The sequence below is a fragment of the Dipodomys spectabilis genome, unplaced genomic scaffold, assembly GCF_019054845.1.
Source record: "Dipodomys spectabilis isolate Male_0828 unplaced genomic scaffold, ASM1905484v1 ptg000225l, whole genome shotgun sequence".
Classification (NCBI taxonomy): Eukaryota; Metazoa; Chordata; class Mammalia; order Rodentia; family Heteromyidae; genus Dipodomys; species Dipodomys spectabilis.
Window position 1 is genome coordinate 4,453,772 of NW_024870902.1, and position 27,442 is coordinate 4,481,213.

Here is a 27,442-nt window from a genome sequence, read left to right on the forward strand (position 1 = left end):
AAACGGAATGAGCTACTTGCCAAGTGTTCTTAGTTGAAAGGGAGAAAGTCTAGAGCTGGGGATAAGGGACAGGAAAGACTTGCTCAAGGAAGCTCATGAAGTCACCTGATCGTAACCGCTAGTCAGGATTGATGTTTTCAGGGTGAAGAGAACCAGGCCAAATAACTGTCTTGTGTAAAAATAAAATCGAGTTCAACCTTAAGTGATGAAAAGGGGGTGTATCTTTACAATCTACCCGAGGGGAGTCAAAATAAAAAGTGAAGAATGAAGATCTGGGCCAGAGTCCAAGGCTGTGAATGAATAGAGGAAAGATAGAACAGATTTGTGCAAATAAATGCAATACCTCAATGTTATTTGTTTTAATGATGCTATAAGCATTGCATGGATTTTAGCATGGCAAGAAGCAAGTAATACATGATAGCAATAAGGTTATTTTAATCAAAGAATTGGGATGTGGTCAAGCTAGGTAATTTATCCATTTCATTCATACATGATGCATATCTTTAGACAGAAGTAAAGGTATAAAATGTACTATTAAACCACTGGGTTTTTGTGATAAAGAGATTAAAAGGAATTTAGTGAGTTCTCAAAGATTGCCCAAGGTCATGAAACTACTAAAACAGAATTTGAATTCAGGCACTGGGTTGAACAATGTTTCTTTGTCTGTGAATTCTATAGAAATAGACACTATGAGACAGCCATAAAAAGAACTACCAGGACAAGATGGGTCCCAACAGCAGATGAAGAAAATGGACTTTTACAAAAATCAGTAGCAATGGAAACATCCATGAAGTATAAGCGACGAGAGGAAAGCTACAGAGAACACCCACCTCTCAGCCCCCCACAGACCTCAACAGAGCACATTCAAATGTGCTTTGCATTGCAGTAGGGAGGGGAAGGCAATGATGATCTTATTTTTAATCCAGAGCTGAGAAGAAGCAATCTTTGATTAGCATGGCCAGTGGCAGCTATTGCTCTTTAGTTTTAGGATGTGTGTGTGTGTGTGTGTGTGTGTGTGTGTGTGTGTGTGAGAGAGAGAGAGAGAGAGAGAGAGAGAGAGAGAGAGAGAGTGTAAGTCACATACCTTTTTTCACAATGTTGAGTCCATCTCCAATAAAAGTGTAAATGGAAATATCATATACATGGATGGGGAGTCCTGATCTCCTGCATCTCTTCCAAATGCATTATGAAGCACCTTAGGACTGTGATGCAGTCTGAGAAGTAGCCAGGCTCACCTCCTGTGTTTAGCCACGGCCCACCTCCTGTGTTGGTTTTTTCCAATCTACCAACATTAGGAAAATCTTCCTAAGTCTCAATCCCTTTTATAGACAGAAATCACAGTGGCAGGAGCTACATTCAAAACAGTGGGTGCCATTGCTACTGTTTGTGACTAGCTAGCAAGCTGGTGGGACTTAACTTCCCTGTTGAGTTTGCTAACATTTTGAAGGAGTTCAGTTTCAGGGCGACTTACTGAAACCTGGAGACCCTGTGGTTGTACAATGCCCAAAGCATTGTACCCCACCCCTTAAAGCAAAAGCTCCCAGCAGGGCAGATAGGCCCCGGTGCTTTGTTTGGTTGTATTCACTTTAGACAAGAAGAAAACCTTCCCGAGAGGTGAACCCAAGTGTACCCAACATTTGTACTCCCCAAGACGTTCCTGTCACTCAACTCATCTCTTCTGTTTGTACAGTAGAGTGGGTTCTGTTTTCTGGAATTACAGTATGACACTTGCACCTATTCGTGTGTGTGTGTGTGTGTGTGTGTGTGTGTGTGTGTGTGTGTGTGTGTGTGTTTAGAAATCAAGAAGTAAAACAGAGCAGAAGCTCTGTGTTCATTTTTTCCCCTCGCTCTCTTCTCTGAGAACAGCCCCCACCCCAACATACTTTAGGGGAAGTGGACATACCACACCCCACGTGGCTCTAGAGAAACCCCTATTCTTCCTACTCCATCTCATAAAAGGGCCACAAAAATGAGTCTGGGCCCAGGCTTGATGCTCTAGCCTGGCCAGACACTTGCTCAAGAAGGGAATTGCATTCATTAGAAGCCAGTGATGTGCTTGGGTGAGAAGGAGCAGGGCTCACTGCATTTCAAGTGAGAAGTAATGAGGAAAGGCAGATAACAGCTCCCCGACCGCCTTGTTCATCTCTGCCTCTCAACAGAGGGAGTTATGAGAAAGATAGGGAGCCACAGGAGAAATCTGCTTTCTACCCTGACACTATGACCACATGCAAATGAGAACACTTTTGAACTCCAAACCACCCTGCAGCACAGGACTTCCCAGTTTATTCCATATGATACACAGTGTTCAAAACGCTTTCTGAATTGCAGGGCTCTGCACTCACGTTAGCCCAAACCACACCATTCCAGGAAAACATCAAATGATTACATGGAAATCGAAAATTCGTGGTGTAAATGTTCCTTTTAATAGAACAAGTGAAAAGAAAAGCTTCCTTGGCCACTGCTCAGAGAATACAGCCCCCAGAGAGGAGCCCGGCTGTCATCTGTGCACTTGCTAGAAATGTAGAACGGAGCCCCAAGGGGCACTGAAATCAGGTATCAGGTGATTTTCACTGAACTTTGGGAGTCTCGCTCTGTAGGGTATGGTTTAATTTTTATTTTTAATTTTAATTTTTTTTGCCAGTCCTGGGGCTTGAACTCAGGGTCTGGAAATTGTCCTTAAGCTTCTTTTGCTCAAGGTTAGCATTCTACCACTTGAGCCACAATACCACTTCCAGCTTTTTCTGTGTATGTGGTACTGAGGAATCAAATCCAGGGCTTCATGCATGCTAGCCAAACACTCTACCATTAAATCTCATTCCCAGACCAATTTCCCAATTCTTTTTTTTCTGGTCAGTCATGGGGCTTGAACTCAAGGCCTACTGCTGTCCTGAGCTTTTTTCCTCAAGACCAACACTGTCCAACTTTGAACCACAGCACCCTTCTGGTTTTCTGGTGGTTTATTGGAGATAAGAGTCTCAGGGACTTTCCTGCAGGGCTGGCTCTGAACCACAGTCCTCAGATCTCAGCCTCTTGAGTAGCTGGGATTACAGCTGTGAGCCACTGGGATCTGGCTATCTACTCTTAACCGAAGGATGCTCTATAGAAAAGATCTCAGTGGCATCGTTGGATAAGTAGTACTGCTGAAAAGAAATTTGATATTTAGGTAGATTAAAAAACAAATAGATGTTTATGTAGACTGTGTGACTCAATGTGGTGCTTTCTTTTGTTATATGTTCAAAAATAGAGCTGGTCGCTGGTGGCTCACATCTGTAATCCTAGCCACTCAGGAGGCTGAGCTCTAAAGATCTCAGTTCAAAGCCAGCCTGGACAGGAAAGTCCATGCGTCTCTTATCTCCAATAAACTAACAAAAAACTGGTAGTGGTGCTGTGGCTCAAGTGGTAGAGTGCTAGCCTTGAGCAAAAGAAACTCCGAGACAGTGAACAGGCTCAGAGCTCAAGCATCAGGGGGAAAGGAAAGAAAGAAAGAAAAGAAAGAAAGAGAGAAAGAAAGAAAGAGAGAGAGAGAAAGAAAGAAAGAGAGAGAGAAAGAGAAAGAAAGAAAGAAGGGAGGGGAGGGAGGGAGAGAAGGAAGGAAGGAAGGAAGGAAGGAAAGAAGGAAGGAAGGAAGGAGGGAGGGAGGGAGAGAGGGAGGAAGAAGAAAAAAAAAGAAAAAGAAATGTGATTATGCCTTGGATGACATGGCCATGAAATATCAAAAGACCCATTGCAATAATGAGATGTACAAGTCATTATGTCGAAAAACAAACTTTACAACTTTGGCTAGGGGGTGGGGGAGGGATGAGGGAGAGATGGGAAGGGATGGGAAGGGGAAACAAAGGAGGAGGCAACAAAGCTTGATAAGAAAAGTACTCATTACCTTGACCATGTAATTGTCACCCCTCTGTGCGGTATTTTCACAATAAAAACAAAAAGAAGTTAGAAAGAAGTACAGAACATCTGGTGATCTTGACCTTCAGTTTTCTATATAACTTAACATTTTTTTATTTTTTATTGTGAAAATACCGTACAGAGGAGTTACAATTACATGGGCAAGATAACGAGTTCCTTTCTTATTAAGCATTGTTGCCGTTGCCTCCTCTTTGTTTCCCCTTCCCAGCCCTTCCCATACCCCCCCCACCTCCCCCCTCCCGATCCTCCCCCCACTACCACCAAAGTTGTTTTTTTATTATTTCCTCTTTGGTGACTATTCAATCATTTTGATCCATTTTTGTTATCTGTAAACTGTTGCACACAAGGTTTCAATTCAACATGTTAAGGTTTGAGTACGTGCTCATCAGAGTTACCCTTTCCATTATTCTCCCCCATTGCCAGTCACATTTTTTAAAGGTGGAGTTTGCAATGGTATCCAAAATAGTGGAAGGGTATAAAAATAGGTTAAAACACTATAGAAAAAATGGCATGCATCTAAGGAAATAAGTACACTCTATTAAAAATTGAATAATTACAATTTTAGTATCAGGAAAGTAACAAAGGGCTTTCTTTTAAGAGAAAGAAATGGAAAAGTTATTTGTTATTAAATGTAGAATACAAAAACTATACCAGAAACATTGATACAATTTCTGATTAATGTGAAGTTCATCACACTTGGGGTGCTTCTGGTTAACTGTAGAAATAGTTCTTAAACAGTGAAATGCCAAGGAATCTTTAAAAAAGAGAGAAAAATGACATCGGAATAATACTGTTGGCAAACTAAAACACAGTTACACTGTAGTAGTTACTAGAGAATATGTTTGTACTTCTCACAAAATGGATAGACAGGCAGATAAAGACTAAACCAAAGACAGTTATATAACAGATGTTTATGTGTCAAAGCTTCTGCCAACAAATTTCAAGTTCATGATCATCCATAGACCTCACTGTAAAATATATATATATATATATGTATATATACATATAAATGCCTATTAAATTCAGTGAGTCATAAAGCAATGTCTGGTAAAGATTTTTGAGTTGTCTGTGCCCTAATCTCATATTTTAATGATAAAGACAAAGAAGGCAAGTGACTTGCTTGAAATCACTTTTATGCAAGTGATTTTCATGACTCAACTCAGTTTTTATTTTCCTAATGGAACCAGCATGTTATGACTCATATGAATTTTACCTTAACTTGGGTTTATCAAGTATTGGATACAGTTAAAAAGGGTTTACATAGTTCAAAGGAACTCCAGTGATGATTCTGAAAAACTTAATAGAACAGCCTAGAAAAGGAAATGGAAGATACAACACATTGACCAACATTCCTTTGGTGATCCGGATGAAGAAAGAAGATGAGAAATTACTCAGGAGTCTGAGATATGAAGATGGTGTTTTGAAGCCAGCCCAAGCAGGAAAGTCTGTGTCTTATCTCCACTTAACCACCAAAAAAGCCAGAAGTCGATCTGTGGCTCAAGTGGTAGAGCACTAACCTTGAGCACAAAAGCTCAGAGACAGTGCCCAGGCCCTAAGTTCAAGCCCCAGTGCATGCACACACACACACAGACATACATGTGTGTGTGCGCACACACACACACACACACACACAAATGAGAAATAAAATCAGGAAATACAATTTTGAAAACTGAAGACGAAAAGAAAAAATATAACCTGTGATAGCATTTGAAGTCATTAGAAAACAAGACAAGTCTGATTCATCTGTAGTGCCCAGACTCTTCCATTATAAAATAGTGGAAATGCAGAATATCTGAATACATAGAACTCAGAGTAAAAAGCAAAGAGGCTCTCCTTACACAAGAGAAGAGAGTGAAGCAGGTGAAGGGAAACCATGAAAACTTTGAGAATAATGAACTGTTAAGTAGCTTTTAAGAACAATGAAGATGGATTGACTTTGGGGGCTATGAATAATTTTGTATCCGTGTAATGTAAGAGAGATTGCTAAATTCATTAAAATACGTAGTTTCCTACATTTAAAAAATATTAAAATTTTGCTGGGCACTGGTGGCTTGTGCTATAACCCTAGCTATTAAAAACACAAAAATAAGGAGGATTATACTTTGAGGCCAGTCAGGAGCAAATGTTTGTGAGACACCCCATCTCAATCAATAACTGGGTGTGATGGCAGACATTTGTCAGTTCACATACATGGCAGGCTGAGATCAGGACACAAAGCCAGCCCAGGCAAAGACACTCCAAGATGTCATCTCAATCAAAAAGAAGCAGGACATATGCTAGCGGGGAAAACCTGCCATCCCAGCTATACTGGAAAGTATAAACAGGAGGATTGAAGTCCAGGGACATTTGAACAAAAAGCCAGACCCTATCTCAAAATCCACCACAGAAGAAAAGAGCTGGAGGCATGGCTCAAGTGGGAGAGCATCTGCCTATCACACACAAAGCCCTGAGTTCAAACTCCACTACCACTAAAAATAAATAAAAATCTAAATCAATGCTATCTCCCTCTTTTGCTTTCATTCTCTCCTCTCACTCTCACACTCTCTCTTCTCTGTACAAGTGACAGAAAAGTAGGTCAGGAAAAGGATACACTTAATAGACTGGAAGCAGGTCACCTCCATCAAAAGAGTAACCATGATATGTGAGCATGCCAATTCTAGGGCTTGAAGTCAGGTATTCATACTCTGACTTAGCTTTTTCGCTCAAAAGTAGCTGGTACTCTACCCCTTGAGCCACCCCTCCACTTCCAAGAATGACAATAACTTGACTTACCCCAGCAAAAAGTTTTACTGAAGTGTTATGGGCTTGGATACATAAGTCTCTCTTAGGACCAAACCACAGGCAGAGTCACTAGCTCCTAGCTAAGGAAATCTACTGACAACATTTGACCTCTGGGACCTGGTTTACTGGTCTGGGTAAGTCGATGTTATGTTTTTTAAATGTTAAGATGGACCACATTTTTTTATTGTGTATCTTCACTCTTATTTATTTAGTTACTTTCTGTCTAAGAAACTTTTTGAACTGTACTCCATGGCATGTTCAACTCAAAGAATCAAAGAACAAGAGCCTCTCTTAATAAGTCTCATCTCAGTGACCAGTGGCTCATGCGTATCATCCTGACTACTTGGGAGGCTGAGATCTGAGGATCACAGATCAAAGCCAGCCCAGACAGCAAAACCCATGAGACTCTTATCTCTAATTCAAAACTGAAGCTATCCCAAGTGGAGCTCTGGCTCAAGTGGTAGAGATCCATCCTTCAGTGGAAATTCTTAGGCCCTGAGCTCAAGCCCCAATACTGGAAATAAATATTTGTTAATCAACAAACCAACAAACAAGATGAGTCACATACACTGGCCCAGAAGAGAACTTGGGAGCACCAGCACCTACCCTGGCTCTGGCATCCACCAGGGCACCGTTTCTCAGGAGGCACCGGACGACTTCCACCTGCCCTGCCCGGGCCGCCATATGCAGGGCAGTCTCACCACGCTGCCAGGAAAGAAAGATCACCCAGTCATAAATAAACCCGCTGCTCTGGGTCCTTAAATATACAGGTCCCTTAGTTACGAAATTCGGCAATATATCCATGGGTTTTAGAAATATATGAAAAGGCCAAGTTATTTAGTTGGAAAAATATGGATCTTTTTGTATCTTCTCCATCTTTATAAGGATAAAGCTTAGTTTTTTGTAAATTGTTCTGTCATGACAAATTAGTAAACTTATCCAAACACCTAGGATAACCTGCAATTGAATTTGATTTCACAGTCAAGCTAACATAACTGACATGGCCTTATAAACCTAAAACCTATCATTTATCCCATTTCAATGGGGAACTTGAGATGTTGAAGATCAAATAATCACACAGCAAAAGGAAAACCACATTTGTACCATACATAAATGACTTCCCGTCCCAAAACTCAAACTTCATTTCTGAAATTAGCTATTTCGCATCTGATTTGGTTTTATGAGGCTTGGCGATTAACTGTTTATATACAAAATCCAATTGGCCCAGGATGTGCTCTATTTATGTTAGCAAGCATATTTGATTACAGACAGTGAATTGAGGTCAGGGAAGTAAGTTAGCAGCAGCATCGCTTGAGGTCAGCGATAAACCTATCTTCAGATAGCTTTGTGTTCTACCAAGGTCTGATGCACTCACAGGGAAGTGTAAGGGGAAGGGCTAGATGTAAGATATCTTCTAGTTGGTAAGCCGTTGTTACCAAAAAAGGCAGGGTTTCTTTCATTCATCCATTCATTCAACTAATTGTATACAATATTGCAATAAAAATTAGGACAGTTTAATTTGTCACAACTGATCTAGAGCATCTAGTGTTAGCCAGGCAAGTGAACTATTTCAGATCAGTGGTAGCCCTTGCAAATTTGGTTGTGGTTATTTCTGACAAACTCGTGTGAAGAACATGTTGTGGTTATGTATATGGTAGACCAATCTGGAAAATTTAAAGTGAATGTTTACTGTAGTATGTCTCTCATTGTTCATTTTCCTAACTTTTCAGAGAACCATTCCATATGAAGTTACAAGAAATTCATGCCCAGTGATTGGATTGTGTAAACATTGAACTGATGGCCTTCCTTTCCTTTCTCTTCTTTGTTGATTACTTTTTTTCCCTCTACTGACCTTTTCTGAAATTATTCTGAAAATGTTGACTTTTGCACAATAGTGTGTCTGGAGTTTGTTGGGTTTGTTTTTTTAGGCAAACAACAGGTTAATTGGGTAGCAATATTTGCTTCCATGCTTGAGAAGTAGTGCAAGATTTTCTCTCTGTACAACCAATTTCTAACTTCTTTTCTATATCACTTACAACTGGTCTCTGAATAAACAACTAGCTACTTTTCAAAAATACAAGGCAAAACTTAATATCCAGATGTGATTACAAAAGGGTTAGCAGTTCTACTAATTCTGGTAGAAATAAAGGCAAGAATAAATTCCTCCTAAGTAAAATCCTAAAGGTTCCAGTTCGTGTTCAATGGTAAATTTTATAAGTCAAATTATTAATATGGGAATATTTTAAAAATCTAAAAATGTTTCTAAACATTTTTATTATCTTGAAATAGTCTTTATATTTTGGTGATCTTTATTTTATATTTAAAAGATGTTGTTTTATAGGTTTTAGATGTTTGAAATACATGAATGGGATGTGAGCCTACATTAAAGCATTAAACTTTATAAACAAAGGAAAGTGCTAAGGAACACACATAAAGTATCTCTGCTTCATAACAATGAACTTACTGAATTCTTATTAATAAATGACATCGATGAGAAATTATCCTTACTCTTTTATATATTTACATTTTTTATACCTGTATAAATAAGAAAATGAAAGGTGTTTTATTGGTTTGTTCAATATTGCTTACATTTCCTTATTGTTCGATATACTGTCTCAGCCTTATTTTCCTCATTTTAACTAATAAAAGAGTACCAATGTTTTTAAAGCATAATATAAAATGTGAACTTTACCATGAATCTATTGACTCATTACAGGAAGAAGAGAAAGCTTTATAAATGCTCTGCTTGTAACATCCATCACCCTAATGGAGTTTGCTTTTCTACTCCCATAATCCTCAGTGAATCCTTTGGGCTATGGGTGGGGTGTAGCTGGCAGAGAAGCTACCCAAGGGTTTGGAAGTGCTTTCATAAGCTTCCTGGCAAAGGAAATTTTCAGGAAAAGTATCTGCATATGATTGAGTTCCTGGTACATTTCACACTTGCAGTGAATTTTCAGACACAAAACAAGAGCGACAAGAGAATGGGTTTGCTCATGTCCAAAGCAGGTGCTAAACTTCATGCCCCTCTTCTCAGTGGTTAAGCTGACTGCAGACAGCTACAGGGACGTCCACTTTTGCCCATGAACTTGAAAAGCATCGAAGCACACAGACAGCATTGCATTCAAAAAATGCAACATGATTTCAGGCAACACACAAAGGCGCCAAAGGTGTTTGGATGGTAGGGGGGTCAGGAAATGACCAATTCTGTCACAGCAAGCAGGCAATCGGGTCAGTATCCACACTTCGTAATTCATTTGCAAAAGCTTTTGGATCCAGTCACCAAATACTCAGCTTCTGAGGATACACACATTCACAGGCATCCCACTGCTAGAGAAACTGAAAATGCTTCTAAATGCAGGATTGCCAGTTTTAGCAAATAAAAATACAGATGGCTACATTTTTAATTCCAGACCAACAATGTTCACATCTCAGCTGTTGTATGGGACATACTTATACTAAAAAAAAAAATCAAATTGGTATCTGAAATTGAATTTTAATGGGGACTCTTGTATTTTCTCTGGCAACTTTACCTATAGGCATCTGCTCCCTGAAGGTCACAACTTCTAAAAATAAATAAGAATAAACAAAAAATAACCAGGACTGGTACTGAGAAGAGGATTAAGCTGGTGTTCCCCAAGTCCTTTTCCTGAAGAAAGCAGAAAGTAATGGTCCAAGGAATCAATAACCAAAATGAATGACTTTGGAATAACTGAAAACCAGGAATTAAAGTAATATACAGAGGTGATCAAATTTGAGAGTCTGTAAAACCCTAAAAGCGAGTGAAACTTTTTTATTGTAGTCCTCAGAGTATTATTTCTTTTCTTTGGAAAATCTATATTCAGTCTATATAGCTCCATTACACCCAACATACTGGAACCACATAACCATTTAAAGATTGGAATTGGTCAATTAAGAACAGAAATTAATGAAATAAAGACTAAAACAATTAAAAAAGAGAATAGAATGTGTGTAGGTTATTCTTTGAAAAGTTTGCAAAAAAAAAAAAAAACCACTTTCCCAAAATGAAAAAACATTTACCCTAGGGAATTTCTGTCAAGCATCTCAGTGGATATATTTGTAACGAGATATTACTGCCATTTCACATGATAACATAATTTGACATAGGATCTCTATTGCTCCCGATTCCATAGTATTTAAGTGCAACTAAGGAAAAATGAAAAAAGGTAGGGGAGGGAAAGGTAAGCTAGAACAGAGGACTTTTCTTGGAAGTTACTGGCCTAAACGTAAATCTGTTCAGGTCCTAGTTTTGTTTGCCATTCTTTAAAGGTGAGGGATGAGGATTATTACTTTATAAGCAAAAACAGATAATGAATTCATCTAGAGTTCTAAGGAATTACTAAAAATTAAACTCGGGTTGGTAGGTTGTGAAGTTTCTCTTGTACTTGGTAATTAGAGATTTCCACATACTGTTCTTACTTCAGGACCAACAAGTTATAAATAGGGAAATATAAAAACAGACTTCTTTTTTCTTTTTTTGTTGTGGTGTTTGAACTCAGGGCCTGGGTGCTGTCCCTGAGCTCTTTTGCGCAAGGCCAGAACTCTACCACTTTGGACCACAACTCCAGTTCTGGTTTTCTGGCGGTTAATTGGAGATGAGAGTCTCACAGACTTTCCTGCCCAGGCTGGTTTTGAACCATGATCCTGAGATCTCAGCCTCTTGAGCTAGGATTATAGTCATGAGCCACCCAGTACCTATCCAGACTGCCTATTTTTAATGACTTTATACTTTAACTTTTTGATAAGATAAAAAGAATGTAAAATAGCATTCATTTATTATTTTATTATTTTTTTGTGTCAGTACTGGGTCTTGAACTCAGACCCTCACAATCTCATTTGGGCTTTCTCACGCAAGGCTGGCACTGTACACGTGTGCCACACCTCCATTTCCACTCAATGCATTTTAGATGTATGTTCCATCTATCTGCACTGGGAAACTTAAGTTGTCTCATTTCCACAGCGTCCATCTTCTTTCCTAGCACACCGCTTGCCCTACTGAGGCTTTCAGTGAGGATCTGGCCTTATTTCCGTATATTTTTCAAGAACCCTTCTCAACACTGAGCTCCCTGTTCTGATCACACACACACACACACACACACACACACACACACACACACACACTGTGCCTCTCCTCCTCGCAGTTATGCTGACCCAAGCCATACTCACAATGTTAGTGACATCTGGAGAGGCTCCGTTCTGCAGCAGAAGGAGGACAATGTTCAAGTGGCCCATGAAGGCCGCCACATGTATTGGTGTGAGGCCAGACTGCGAAACAAAGCAACAGGAGTTTTACTCCTCTGCACCAGTGAGGTTTTGGGGCTTCTTCAGATAAATCAAAGTGAGTGGAGAGGACAGAGATGGGTGAAGAAGGAGAAAAAGGTGAAAGAAGGTGTGAGAGAAAGGGATGTGTCGTGACAAGCTGAAACATTGGTTTTTTCTACCTCTGTGATAGCTTGGATGGAAGCCCCATATTTCACCAGCAGTTCCATGACTTTGATGCGGTTTTTCTTGCAGGCAATATGCAGTGGAGTAAAACCATTCTGTGCAAAAGACAATCAAGTTAGTGGAAAACATGCAGAAACGGTTGTCACACAACTCCACATGCTGCTGGCACATTGCAAGCAATAATGTTACATAGGTCACGTCATGTCACCATTTTGGCAAATCCTGCAGGGACTGGCATGGGGAAAGCAAGGCGGGAACGTGTGCCTATTGGCTTCTTGGGGGCTGGTTTGTATGTATTTCTGCTGTGTTCTTACAGATGAAACAAAGTACCCAAGAGTTTGTTCTTCAAAGGAGCAAACACAGAGGACAACTGTATTTCAGAATTCCTAAGTTTTAGGCTGGACTGATTATCCAGGTGATGAGGAGTTGAAGAATTGAATAGAAACATGTATTTTTATGATGCAAGGTCATTTCTCAGAGCAAATCAAGAGTTTGTCTATGTTCAAAATCTAATATTGACTGCCTTTTTAATATATATCCCAGGTTTCTAAATCATTTTACAAGTGTTCCAAATTAGCTGAACATATTTGTTATTCAGACATTACATTTTCTGTTGAAAGTTTATGTTTGTTCTGGGCTTAATCTCAGGGCCTGGGCAATGTTCCTCAGTTTTGTTGTGTTTTGTTTTTTTCTTTCAAGGCCAGAGCTCTGTAACTTTAGCTTCAGCTCAATTTCCAGCTTTTGGGTGGTTAATTGGAAATAAAAGTTACATGGACTTTCCTGTTCCAGCTAGCTTTGAACTGTGATCCTCAGATATCAGCCTTCTGAGAAACTAGGATTATAGTCATGAGCCACCCCACTGGTGCCCAGCTGCAATTATTTTTTATACTTTGTTTCCCATGTTATATTTTGTTTTATAACAAAATGATTAACTTTCTGAAGATTTTCAAGGGAAGTGTAGACAATTCCTGGATAATTGTAAGAAGATGTCTCTGAGAAGAAAAGAAAGGAGGGGAAATCTATAAGGAACTTCGTAATTTGACAAATGCGCTAATATCCAAGAATTGGACATTATTGGAAATTATATAAAATTTAATTCATTCCATGCTAAATTGTCTTGTGTTATATTTCTTATTTTTTATTTGAATATAGATCATTTATTGAGCTATGTGTATTCCTCTAGTTAGCAATTTTACATGTCCCAAAGGAAGATGATTGTCAGGCAATATTTTTACATGCTAATAGTTCCCAGGAATGCATATGGTCTTACTTAAGCTAATGATTTTTTATACAGTACAATGATAAACATAATTAGCTTGTTGAGTTATTGTCCCTATTTATAAACTTTAGAATAAGTCAGATCTAAATAGTTACATGTCTTTGTGATACATACGCTATTTGCAATTATTAAATTGTGGTATTTCATAAGATTATTGATCACTGCACAATAGGAAAAAGCATTTTCAACTGCTTAGAAGAAAATGAAGGAGTCTTTAACTCCCATTTCTTGTCAGGAAGAGAAGGAAACGCTTCTCTTTTGTCTCTATTTCTCTCTACTTTTCCTTATTATATGAAGATGGCTAAAACTTTTGGGAAAAAAGGAAAGAAAATAAATATCCTCATGCAACTGTACAGAGCCCTGATAATACAGCCACTTCCCAAACAACTACTCATGAATCAATTCCAATAAAAATTTTCAAATAAGACTATTTAATATTTCATGATTTTAATGGTGCTTTATTAAATACTAATTGAAGAAGAATTTTAGCTAACATAAACCATACTAGCATATAGGAAAAAAAAGGATGTGCTCTTAGATTAAGAACTAAGAAATGGCAGCCATAATTAGTACACGCCCAATGCTCCCAACAATTATTGTTAGAGTATAAGCAAAGCAAAGAAAATGAGCTGCTCTAGAGATGGCCTGTTACATTTTTTCCTTAAGTAGTTCCTGGGCTGGTTTCTATCAAATGCTTTCTCATAAATAATAAACTAAGCATCATTTCCTATTCATCTATGATGGTACTTAAGCCCATAAGGAACATCTCCAAATCAACCTTCCGCCAACTCTGCACACTTACATATCACATATGTTCATCATTTCAATTCTCCTTTTTTCTTCAAAAGAGATGAATAAAGTTTACCTTTTTTTTCATTCTGGTATCCGGACTGTACCTAGTATCAAGAACTTATTTTATCATTTCTTATTTTTCAACCTCTTTTTTTTCAGTTTAAAACAAAATCACTCACCACTCTAGAATCCCATACTGTCTGATTGCAACGGAATGGTTTAGAAATGCTTCATTGATGCTCTCTTAAATCTATCCTTGCCCACCATTATCTATTCACAACCACAAAGGCATGAACTAGGCAGGCAAGTTGTAGGTGGTGACAACCTCAGAAGTACTGACTACATATCTGTCACCATGTACAACAGTGTAGGCAATATTGGTCAAGCAGTATGGGTTTGCTTATTCCCATGAATGTGGACTAGGCCAGGTTTACCAGAGCTCTGGCATTCGGGTTGGCTCTCTTGTCCAGAAGGAGTTTGGTTACACGGTAGTGGCCACAGTGTGCAGCAACATGGAGGGCTGTCAGGTAGTCCAAGGTGACATCATCAACAGGCGCCTTGTGCTGTAGCAGATGCTTCACACATTCCACGTGATCCCCCTGGGCAGCCATGTGAAGTGGAGACAGGCCATTCTGCACATCAAGCAAAACACAATCATCTTGTGTTTAAATTACTTTCTTGTTCTAAGACATTGTAAAGTCGCTTCTTGATCTCTAACACGGTTACTGGCAGGGGGAGAAATGCTTTCGATTTTATATCTACTCAATATCGGATACTTTCTAGTTGATATTTGATAGATGACAGATTCTCTTCAGTGGAGAGGAAATTAAAAGAACATTTAACTTTATAATTACATTATTTTTTTCAGCAAAAGACATATATGCTCTTTGTGAATGAATGCATAATATTTGTGGCAATTAAGCCTAGTTTTATAATTATCAAGAAAGTATTGTATATACAAAAATAAGTGATAGCTATAGCTTAAATTATTTGTATCCCACTCCATACACAGGAGTGTACATTCAGTTCTCTCTGCCAATGTTTCGTTACCTATAAATAGAGGGTTTGGCAGGTGAAGGTGGAACAGATGGAATGGGTTAGAGAGATAAGGAAATTCTTGCTATCTCTAAGTCCACCCTGTTCTCATGTTCTGTGATGGCTTTTTCCAGTGATCTTCTGTAAGAGTTAGAAGAGGGAGAAACTGAAGTGAACTATGTGTGTATCCTTGACCTCACAAGGTCACTGGTGCAAGTCTAAATTTTTGGTATCGTTCCAAATAGCTTTAACTTCAATTCTATAAGGCCGTCAGTAGCAGAAACACATGATAGCAGGGTATAATATTATTCATTATCAACCTAAGGTTTTTTAAAATAAGTTCAATAAATAAATTTCAAGAAAATATATGTTAAATTAGAAATAATAAGGAACACATTAGTAGAATATTGTACAATCAAGAGACAACATTTTCTTTGCTTGTGAATTCCAATACAGTCACTAGCAAAAGGATCATTGACCAAGTAACCAATTGGATAAGCAATCCATTCAAAACAGAACACAGCCCAATAGTCTCAGTCAGTAAGGTGATTTTTTAAATTTATTTTTATTTTATAATTTATTTATTATTTATTTTTTAATTTATTTTTAATTTATAATTTATTTTGATTCCATGAATGTAGGTTTTTTTTTTAAGTTGTACTTTTTAAAAATTTATTTTATTTTATTTTTTTACTGTGAAAATACTGTACACAGGAGTTACACTTACATGGGCAAGATAATGAGTACATTTCTCCACAAGTAAGGTGATTTTTTAAAGTGATAAACATCTAAAAAGCAATTACATTAAAATCTTATTTGTGACAGCTCATGAGTTCAAGTGATTAAAAGTATTATTGTTTCTGAAATAATGTTAACTCATAATTATTGCTTTTATATTTAGAAATCTATAAAATAAACTTTTAGAAGGAGTTAGTAATAAACTGGAGAGGAAGGGAATTGCTCAGTGGGAAACATTTTAGACCTCAATAGTGTATGTACCAGAGATTGAATATTTCTCTGAAAGTTTATCATTCTTCAATATTGTTTTATTCACATAATGGTATGTAAAAAATAAAATAGGCACCATGCCATCCTTTGTTTCTTTTGAACTTATTTACTGAGTAGGCACTCTTCAAACCTTATTCAAATACTGAGAACACAGACTGCCAGTCTTCCTAGTGTTGTTTTCTAGGTTGGAAGATAGACGGGTCAGGACAAAAGGATTACCTTGGCTGTTGTTTTGTGAATGGACTGGGCTAAAGGAAAAGAGATGAAACTAGTTAGCAGCTTCTCGAAGCCATCAGGAGGAGGATGACCTGGATGAGAGTTACATTACTGAAACTGTTGAGAAGCTGCTGACTTAACAATACTCTTGAAAGAAGTGGGGAGGGGTTGGAAATAGGAAGTAAAAAAGTGTAAAAGAAGCATTTAGCATGATATGAGCTATTAGGTCTGAGAAATTTGTGGGAAAAGTGGAATGGGGTTAATTTGGATTTTAAAAGAGTGAGAATAGGAGGATTATCGCTGGAAATGGGGATAATACAATCATAAGCTGGGTTTTGAACTTAATTTGAGCCGCTCAATAGACATCCAAGTGGTCAGGGAAAACTGACATGAACATATGATGCATGGGTCATCAGCACTTGGACACTATTTAAAGATTTTATAGCAAGTAGTACAGAAAGACAGGAAGTGATACAAAGGCAGAGTTCTGGAGTTATGATATTTAAAGACCTGACAGATGAGAAGGAACTTATAAAGGAAATTGAGAAATGAAGACTAGAAAAAGGAGAAAATCTATCTATCTATCTATCTATCTATCTATCTATCTATCTATCTATCTATCTATATATATATATATATATATATATATATATATATATATTACATATGATGCCATGGAAGACAAATAAGAAAATGTATTGAGAGGAGTAAGATGTTCCATTAACAGTAAATGTAGAGATTCTAGACAATATGGGTTCTGATTCATGTAATTGGACAGATATAAAGGTAGGAGAATGTGGAAATCCCTTTCTGATTACTCTAATGATCTCAGTGTGGTGGGAAGTCAAAAAATAGAAATTTAAGAAATGCAGAGAGAAAAAATAATCTAGTAATACAACAGAAAGCTAGATAGACAGTGTGATTGTTGGGCAGCATTATGGCTAACTTCAGGACCCTGATCATAGTTTTGAAGCCACTGTAACCACATTTAGGTGTGGCTGGATAGAGGGGGGGTGGAGAGAGAAGGAGAGGAAGTTGGTGTGAATATGTAGGGATATACTGACTATGGAACTTACACTGGGCAAAGGGCCCACGCTGAATAAGGAACAATGAGATTACAAAAATAATTTCACTATTCTAAGATAACTTTTCTGGAAACTCTTTTAGAAAATAGCATTTACTATTCTAGAAAAACTATTCAGAAATTCTTCTAGAAAATAGCTTCTACTGCTCTATGAAAATGAAAATGGAAAAATCCCAGCAGAATAAAAAGAACCTCTGTTACTGAGGTTGTGTAAGGAGCAAGCTAAAACATAGAAGGGGCAGTTGAAGAGCAGAAAGGTAGGCCGACACATTATGGAGGATTTACAATTATTACACTAAAAGGCTGGGCCAGAAGAGTCATCTGCTGATCTTCTCAAAAAGTGATTGGGAATTGGAAATAGATTATGGTGAAGATTAAGTGTGCAGAGCTAGATTTTCAAAGAATGGGGGGAAGTTGTTTCAAGGAGGAAAAAACGAGGAGAAAAAAGTCTTTTTCTTCAAGGAGAAAAAGAAAAATTTGTTCTGAAGAGAGGAACAACAGACTGACATCGGGCATTTATTTCAGTTCTGAGCACTGGTATTACCTAACTCCAACCTGATTAGCTCCTCTTCTCCATGTTCTTCATCCTGCATATAGCCCGACTTTATGTCATTATCTCCTCTTGTGTTTTGTCCACATAATTCTAAGCTTTTAAAAAATGTACTGGTTGTATTATTCCTCTTGATTTTCCCCAAGTGACCAGAGTGTTACTTGGCAACTTGTGTCTTTTTCACACATGATAACTAGTCATGATACAAATGCATGATACAATCATGCAAACATCATACTGTATCCTTACATCTGAATAATAATTGATCTTGAGGATGTCTGTATATATATGCATATATATATATATATCACAGTGAGGGTCTATGGTCTTCATTAGTATGAGATGACAATTGCAGACCAACTCCAGAAGCATATGACTCATGGAACAGCATATGTTTCTCCTGATTTGCTTTTTTATTAGCATGATTGATCTGAAATTTTATTACCATTTAAATTATTATCTATCATTGCCTTACTCATGCAACTGTAACCCCTTTGTACAGCATTTTTACAATAAAATAAAGTTTAACAAAAATATTATCTGTTCACCAAAACTTTTCATAATTATCTGTTAACCACCCAAAATGTTTCATTTTAAGATATATATACACATGCATCTATACAATGCATGCATATACATTATATACATTATATATATATATATATATATATATATGTATATATGATGGAAATGGGGTTTGAACTCAACTTCATGCTTACTAGGCAGGTGCACTACTGTTAAGTCAAATCTCCAGCCCTTTATGCACTGGTTATTTCTGAGGTAAGGTTTGCTTCTTGCTTAGATGTATCTCTGCACTGTACTAAATCTTTCTACATTTTTCTGACATGACGGGCATGCACCACCACAGCTAGCTTCTTACACTGAGATGAAGGCTTTAGAACTTGTCTGCCTGCTTTGGTCTGGAAGTGTGATTCTCACAATCCCAACTTCTCAAGTTAACTAAGATTACAAATGTGGGTCACCCGTACCTGGCTAAAACACAGATTTGTGTAACACAGTATATATTTCTGAAAACAGAAATAATGCAGATCATTAATGTCCCTTTATATATTTCTGACTTGAGTTTTCACCTTTCCAGGACTGGTAAGGCACATCTTTAAAGACTGAATTCAGTCTACATATATTTTACATGTATGGGCCAGGTTGCTCCAAATGATTTCAAGTCAACAGACAATTTAAAAGCAATATAAATGGAAAAACTATCTGTTTATGTCAGTTTGTCTCAGACACAAGGTTAGCTGATAGTGATCTTGTTGGAACATAAGAAGTAAACATTGTATGGGGAGAAACACAAGAAGAGGACTTCACCTAAGTTTTTGTTGTACTTAAGGATCGAGGTGTTGCAAAGAGTACTAAATTGCTTTTTAACATAGATTACTAAATTGTTATTGATGTTAGTTTGTTTCATGATAATTTTCATAGTCCATAGAAAGACTAGGTAATGGGAAACTACATGATAATAAAGTTTTAAAACTATTTTGATAACAACAATCTCCAATAACTCACCATATGGTTTTTGTTCATATGAAAAAATATTTTTCTCATGTTTGTGCATATAAATGAAATGAGGCAACAAATGTTATTATGAATAATATTCTCATTTAATGGTGTGTTGTAGGTGGCTCATCTTTACTTACTTAACTTTTCCTAACCCCATATGTAATCAGGCAGCAGCACTGTTAAGCAGTTATGTCTACTAGTATTGCTTAAGAGACAAAGTCTGGATAAGCTACCACATTCATCTTTGACTGCTAATTGTGTGGCTCTGAAAGATAATTCTGTGTGCATTTTATAGTTACCTCACAGAACCACGAAAATAATTCTCATTGACTCTAACAGACCTTGGAGATTCCAGTTACCAAAATAGTTTTGCAATTTTATTAACATGTAGGGGATTCATTGGGTACAAGAGACATTCTCATTTACATAGAGAATTCCTATTGTATATAATGCAGTTCCAATTTTCATCAGCAGAAAGAGGAGCATATAAAAATATAGCAAAACTGAAGTATATTTCTGAAGTCATAATACATGTATCTGTCCATTTTAATAGCCACCCCCACACACACACACATAACTAGAAAATACTTGGCAGATGCTTTCATTTCAAGAAGAGATGACCAAAACACAGATTTCATGCTCTGAGTCCTCACCTTGGTCCTGGCCAGCAAGGGAGCTCCTCGCTCCAACAGGAGCTCCACCACCTGGTCATGCCCACTTCGCGCAGCACAGTGAAGGGGTGTCAACCCATCCTGTGGAAATAAAGAATGAAATGGGCCTGAATTCACGTTTGTGAGTGCATTTTTATTTGCAGCTTCCATCAGAAAGAATGGCAAATTGCCTCATTCATAAAGAAATGGAAAGACTTGGAAAAAATTACACTAAGGGAAGTAAGCCGGACCCAAAGAAAAATACGCTGCATGGTTTCCCTCAGTTGTAATCACTGAATGGGCCCATAAATCTACAAGTAAACTCAGTGGATAGTAAAAAGAAAAAACAAATAATTACACCTGGACATGATTAATTAAACAACAATCTAAACATTCACACAGTGGGAATAAAGGTGGATGTCCTTAGAAGAGGATCACAAGGGCTCAATCGCTATGTGCATAAGATCAAATAAAATGATGCTTATCAAAATGAACTCCAAGAAACAGAAGAGGCTTTATCATCATCATCATCATCGTCATCGTCATCATTATTATACTATTGGTGGTTCCTTTTTCTTCTTCTTCTTTTCTTTTTTCTTTGCTTTATTCCCATTTGCTGGTGTTTTTGATTTCTGTACCTTTGTTTTATGTATGTTTATCTGATCTGGGGAAGGGAAGGAGAAGCACAGAAATGGTGGGATAATGGGAGAACCAATTCAGCAGTGAAACCCTCAAGACACTATGTTAGAATGAACTACACAACTTGTAGAGGAGGGAAGTCAAGAGGGGAAAACTGGGAAAGAATGAGGGAAGGGGTGATACTGTTCAAAAGGAAATGTCCTCATTATCTGACTTGTGTAACTAACCCCTTTGTACATCACCTTTACAAGAAAAATTTTAAAAACAAAAAAGTAAGATTGCATCTATTGCCCTTCAGAAAAGGAACTCACTCCTAGTGACCCTATAGAATTGTAACCAAATAACAGCTGTCTCTGAGACAGAAAATGAGAGAGTTAAAGGGGAAACAGGAGAGAAAGAGATCTTGACTGAGGGAAGTAGAACTAGTCAAAACGGAGACAGGAGTCAGCAAGAGAATCCCATCTTTAGGAGGGCTATGGGAAAGAAATTGTTGTCTGTCCCCAAGCGTGCACATTCAGGAAGGTGGAAAAGGAGAGAATGTTGGATTTGTTGGACTTTAATTTAAAGCCCTACTTGTTTGGAATCATAACTGGGTTTATATTAAGTTATACTATTTTCATTTTGCTGTCCTAGCATAACTTTTATTTAAAAATTCATTTCTAACTTGTCCTCTCTTGAACTGCTACGACTTACATAAATTTTCCTAAAGTGCACACTGAGGCTTGTTATAAAAAAAAGTGGAGGGGTTGGAGCTTTTTCATATTTCCACTATATTTTTCAGTGTTTAAAGATCATATAGTTATTTCCCAAAGATGTAATTTAGTATTAGAATTAGGAATAGAATTAGGTCTATTTCCATCCAGTAAAATAGGATACCAGCAACATGTTAATGGTTTTTCTGATGTTAAGACTTTTAGGGTGCAGCCTCTATTCCAGAGCAATCACCAACCTCTGTCTTATTTTATTTCCCTTTAGCATAAGCCCAAAGCAGAATAGTTAGAAAATACAAGGTAAAATAGGGACTAAACCATTTTAAGGCCAGTCATTGATGGCTAGGCTTGTAATCCTAACTACTCATGAGGCTGATATGGGAAGACTGTGTTTCAAAGACAGCCCAGGTAGAAGAAAAATCCTCAATAATCTTTGATTGATCAGCCAAAAACTAGAAGGGGAACTGTAGGCCAAGTGGTAGGGCACCAACTTGAGTGAAAAGAGTTATACTCTGAGTTCAAGCCCCAATATCACACACACACACACACACACACACACACACACACACACGTCGTGCGTGCGCGCGCGCGCGCGCGCGCGCGAAGGAAAACAAGGAAGAATAATGAGCAAAATCTAAAAGAGGAGAAATGAAATTCTGAATGTATAATTTCACCTAAGGAAGTGAAACTTAAGGAAAGATATAAAGATCCACTAAAGGAAAGAGGTGGAGGAGGTGTGGGCAGCAATCACAGAAAATGTAGCACAATGAACAATTAAGACGCTTTCAAAGCTTCAAATTGATCCAAAACTCTTAATGACTCATCTTTTGTGTCTTTACTTTCAAGACCATCTTTCCAGGTTATGTTACCCTCTTAACAGAAATAATTTCTCTGAGATATAGTATTCTTCCTAGTAGAACGTTCTGGGGGTTCTTCTCTAGGTATTTTTTCCATATGGGCTCCAGATACATGCATTCACTCAACTGGGCTTGTGCTGTGGGGCACCATGATTGATGACTGGGATTCTGACCAATCAGACCTGTAGGGACAGCATGTTCCAGTCACACTCATTCTTTACAACAGTTCTTCTTTCCTCCAGTCTGCTTACATCATTCTTCTTGATGTCCTTTTTTTTTTTTAACCCAGATCCTCACATTTTTTCAGCTTGTTTGCTCAGCTAGCATTCTACCACTTGCACAACACCTCTGCTGGTTTTCTTGCTGTTACTTAAAGATGGAATCTCCTAGACTTTTCTTCTGCCTAGGCTGGCTTTGAACCTTCAACTTCAAACTCCTGAGAAGCTCAGATTACAGGTGGGAGCTATTGGTGTTAGGCTCTTGATGTCTCTATCATCATAAAAATGCTAGTAACTAAAACTGGTTTTCGTTTTGATCATATTATATAGTACTGTTAACTGTATTTTTCCATCTTGGTAGCTTCATTCCTCAATGGAGACTTCCATGTTTTCTCAACAGGAAAATAATGCATACTTCATGAGTTGTTAGGAAAATGAAGTAAGATGATATTTGTAAAACACTTAGTGGGAGTATCTAGAATATCAAATATGGCAACTGGTAACTAATATTGTTACTATGTTAATTATGAATTATGACATCTAATCAAAAGTAGCAAGGGTGAGTGCTTTTCTTGATGTGCTCTTTTAGTTCATCATCTTTTAATGTTTTTGGTATACTTTTATTGCTTGTACTGAAATGTGTATTTCAATATCTTACACATAATTATCAGATAGACTATCTCCATATTTAAATAATAAATAAGTTTTAAAAACAAAAAAAAGAATAATGCCCTTAATAAGCCTGAATTAATCATTTCATTTTAGCTAGTTATAAAATTTATGGTTAAACATAAACATGAAAAAGATTAGGATTTCTTTTTTCAATAGCAGTAAGGGACTCTACTAAAAATGTCTCTGACTTTCCCACTTGAACCTACTTCATAAAGGGAAAGCCAACAGGATTTGAAGTCTAAATAACTGACAAAATGGTGCTGAGAGGTAAAGTTTACTTCATAATAATAATAATTGGGAGAGGGTATCAGTGGGAGAGGGTGAAGGGACCAAAGAAAGGGTGAGGAAATTGAATATGTTCAAAGAACTTTGTGAGCTGATATGAAAAGTGAAAAATGAAGCCTGCAGAAAATGGATTGGGAAAAGAGGGAAAGAGAATGAGAGAGAGGTGGTGGGCATGATGATGATTAAGGTACATCATGAACACGTATGGAAATATCTTCAGGAAATCTCCTTTCACAAATAATTTTTTAAAAAACACCCTAGTAAATAAAAAGAAAGCCTTCTAAATGAGAAAAAGCAATGAAAAATTCAAGGGAAAATTCTTGTGCAGATACACTAATTTCAACGTATTTGGGATTACCATGATTCCTAGGAGAACTGAAAACTCCCACACAAGGGAAGAAGAATAATTTTAATCTATATATAAAAGCTCTATTATCATACCTAAAATGAGAGTTGAGAAAATTAAAATTTTTAACCTCATTTTAAATATATTTTCAAAATACAAAAGAAAAAATACGCTATATTACAGGATGCTAGAAAGCACATTCTATATAATTCCAGCATTTGCCTACCAATTCCAAACCACAGTCCTTGATTTCTATTTAATTTCCCACTAAATTGTGTGCTTGATAAGAGGGATATAGCTCTTTTAGCTATAACTAGATTGGAAAGAACCTACCAATGATTTTAAAACCCTATTACTTAGGGATAAGAAAGTATTTTAACTTACTCAAGAAAAAAAATCTCAATGCTATCCAATACTATATTTACTACCAGCTTATATATACTAAGGAGAGCTCAGTTTTGAACATATCGCTCCTCAATTCTACATTTTGTGAAATCATGTCAGTAGCTGTCAATTGCCATGGTTGGAAATCAGGTGGCTTGCTTTCAACACTTTATTTTCTGGTGCAGAGTTTGATCTCAGGGTATTGTGCTTGCTAGGTGTGGTGCTCTAGTGCTTGGATCACTCCTTCAGTGTGGCTTTTTGCTGATTACGTTGGACATAAAGTCTCAAAGATTTTTCTGCCTGGGCTGGCTTCAAACTGTGATTTCCCAGATCTCAGCCTCCTGAGTACATAGGATTACAATGGAGAGCCACTACCTCCTAGCCAGAATCGGTATTGTTGACAAGTACACTTTCATGCATACCCTGTTATCTCATTTAATGGAAGCGCATTAAAAACACAGGATGATATTTTACCTAAGTTTGAAATGAAAGCTACCACTTCTACTGAAAGAAGTGAAAGCATAATATGCCAATCTCATGCTTTCTTTCTATATAAGCACACTAGCAAATCAATAAAATACCACCACTCAGGAACTGGTTAGGAAAAAAATAGATTCTGAACATATATTAAAATATTTCATGAAAAAGCCACATTCTTAAAACCTAATATTTGCCAATAAAACAATAAATTTGGGTTGATGGTATTTCTAACAACCCAAAACAGAAATGTGAAAGTCCAATCTTTAATCTCTGTTCCCAGAAAACAAGAAGGAGGAGGAGGAGGAGGAGGAGGAGGAGGAGGAGGAAGAGGAGGAGGAGGAGGAGGAGGAGGAGGAGGAAAGAAGAAGAAAGAAGAAGAAGAAGAAGAAGAAGAAGAAGAAGAAGAAGAAGAAGAAGAAGAAGAAGAAGAAGAAGAAGAAGAAGAAGAAGAAGAAGAAGAAGAAGAAGAAGAAGAAGAAGAAGAAGAAGAAGAAGAAGAAGAAGGAAGAAGAAGAAGAAGAAGAAGAAGAAGAAGAAGAAGACACCTTAAAACCATGTCATTGAGAGACTAGTACTCTGCTTCTCCGTGCAATAGTGAGCACATATTAATTTCACTTTATGATATGAAACCTTTAAGTGATGTATGAGATTTAAATGAAATGCAGGAAAGCAATTCTTTCAAAACAGACAGCTGATGTTTACTCACTAGTGCTGTGAGGTGCTCTAGGTGGGAACAAATACATAAAAATGGCAGGAAATTAGAAGGAAAGGCACTTACCCTAGTTTTGGCATCGATCTGACCACCTCGATCCAGCAGGAGCTTCACCATATTTGTGTTTCCCCGTTTAGAAGCCACGTGCAGAGGTGTAATTCCATTCTATACCATGAAAAAAAAACAAACAGAGCATATTGGGTATGGCTAGCCAGGAGGACAAAGCTTCTCATATTAAATGACACAAGGAAATTGTGATCTGCTCAGTATTTTGACTCATGGTTCTAACAATTTCAATGTCTGTAAATCTTAAGGAGCAATGAGTATACAAACCACAGAGCATAATTGCTAAGACAATTTAAACATACAGAATGTAAGCCTGGTGCCGGTGGCTCATACCTATAATCCTAGCTACTCAGGAGGCTGAGATCTGAGGATTGCGGTTCAATTGAAGTTCAAAGCCAGCCCAGGCAAGAAAGTCCATGAGACTCTTGTCTCCAATAAACCAACAGAAAACCAGAAGTGGCTCAAGTGGTAGAGCTCCAGCTATGAGCTGAAGAGCTCAGGGACAGTGCCCAGGCCCAGAGTTCAAGCCCCATGACTGATAAAAATAAAATAAACATACAGAATGTAACTACATGAAAGTCATTAACTATAACATATAATGACTAAAATATATTCATTATTATACACATGGATCTTCAGATCTCAGCCTCCTGGATAGCTAGGATTACGGGTGTGAGCCACCTGTACCCAGCAGTTTCATTATGTATTGACTTGAAGCTGACAGTTTATGATATGTGGCATCATCTTCAAATCCTTTCAAACCTGTGTTAAAACTTCCATACTTCACTATGGAAAATGGCTTGTCTGCGTATGACTTTACAGTCTCATTTGTCATGATAACTTCCTATGGCTTAGAGAAACAATAAAAAGCAAAATCTAGAATTGTTAGATATAATCCATGGAAAGGGATACAATTTTTTTAATAAAAGCTTTAAGAAAGCCATCTGTATTCATGTTTATTTTCTCAAAATACCCATTCATGGCTGTTGAAGACAAGAAACTATTTTCATGCATACCCTGGCTGTGAAATCCACCGCAGCTCCCCGATTGAGAAGAAGAGTGGCCACGTTGACGTTTCCATAGTGCGCGGCTATGTGCAAAGGGGTGAAACCACTCTATGGAGAAGCAAAGAAGTGACGGTGAACAGGGCAGTTCCACCGGGTACGAGCTGTACCCACAGGAGTCACGCATGAAACCACAGGGAACCTGCCTACCACAATTTAAACAGTAAACCCTTCCATAGGGCTCTTGACATTTTTGTGTTATAAGGTTGTAAATAGTGCCATAAAGAAATACACATTCTGCCTTTACTGGCAATATGACTATTAATTACCACAGCTAGTTATCTGGGCTTGAATTCTCTTTGTGCTCAAGGCAGGTATCGACCACTTGAGCCCCAGTGCCACTTATGGCTTTTTCTGAGTAGTTAATTGGAGATAAGAGTCTCACAGACTTTCCTGCCTGGGCTGGCTTCGAACCAAAATCCTCAGATCTCAGCCTCCTGAATATCTAGGTTTACAGGCATGAGCCACTGGTGACTGGCCAAGAAAAGTATTTAAAAACAAAAATTAATCAATATACTTGGTATCTATATCTATCTATCTATGAAATAAAGAGAAAATGATTGTTAATTCATATTTGAAAATTAAGCAAAATCTTATCAATAAAATAAAATGTAGTTAAGATAAACTATACAGGCATTAGAGAACTATTCACGCTCAAAAAACTTTTTTTTTTATGAAACCTGAATATCTTAAATGAGAGAAAGCATATTCCCTGTCATTT

General features: G+C 37.5%; 1 protein-coding gene across 6 annotated transcripts in view; it reads right to left on the reverse strand.

Moving 5' to 3' along the window:
- Ank2 (ankyrin 2) overlaps window positions 1-27,442 on the reverse strand; it is a 238,274-nt gene that overhangs the window by 97,413 nt on the left and 113,419 nt on the right. For all 6 annotated transcript variants that reach the window (XM_042697569.1, XM_042697570.1, XM_042697574.1 and 3 more), the window contains 7 exons: window positions 26,674-26,772; window positions 25,658-25,756; window positions 20,292-20,390; window positions 14,659-14,856; window positions 12,150-12,248; window positions 11,875-11,973; window positions 7,297-7,395 (listed from right to left, as the gene is read on the reverse strand). In XM_042697569.1, the coding sequence (XP_042553503.1) occupies window positions 7,297-7,395; window positions 11,875-11,973; window positions 12,150-12,248; window positions 14,659-14,856; window positions 20,292-20,390; window positions 25,658-25,756; window positions 26,674-26,772 (792 nt within the window). The remainder of the gene's footprint in view (window positions 1-7,296; window positions 7,396-11,874; window positions 11,974-12,149; window positions 12,249-14,658; window positions 14,857-20,291; window positions 20,391-25,657; window positions 25,757-26,673; window positions 26,773-27,442) is intronic.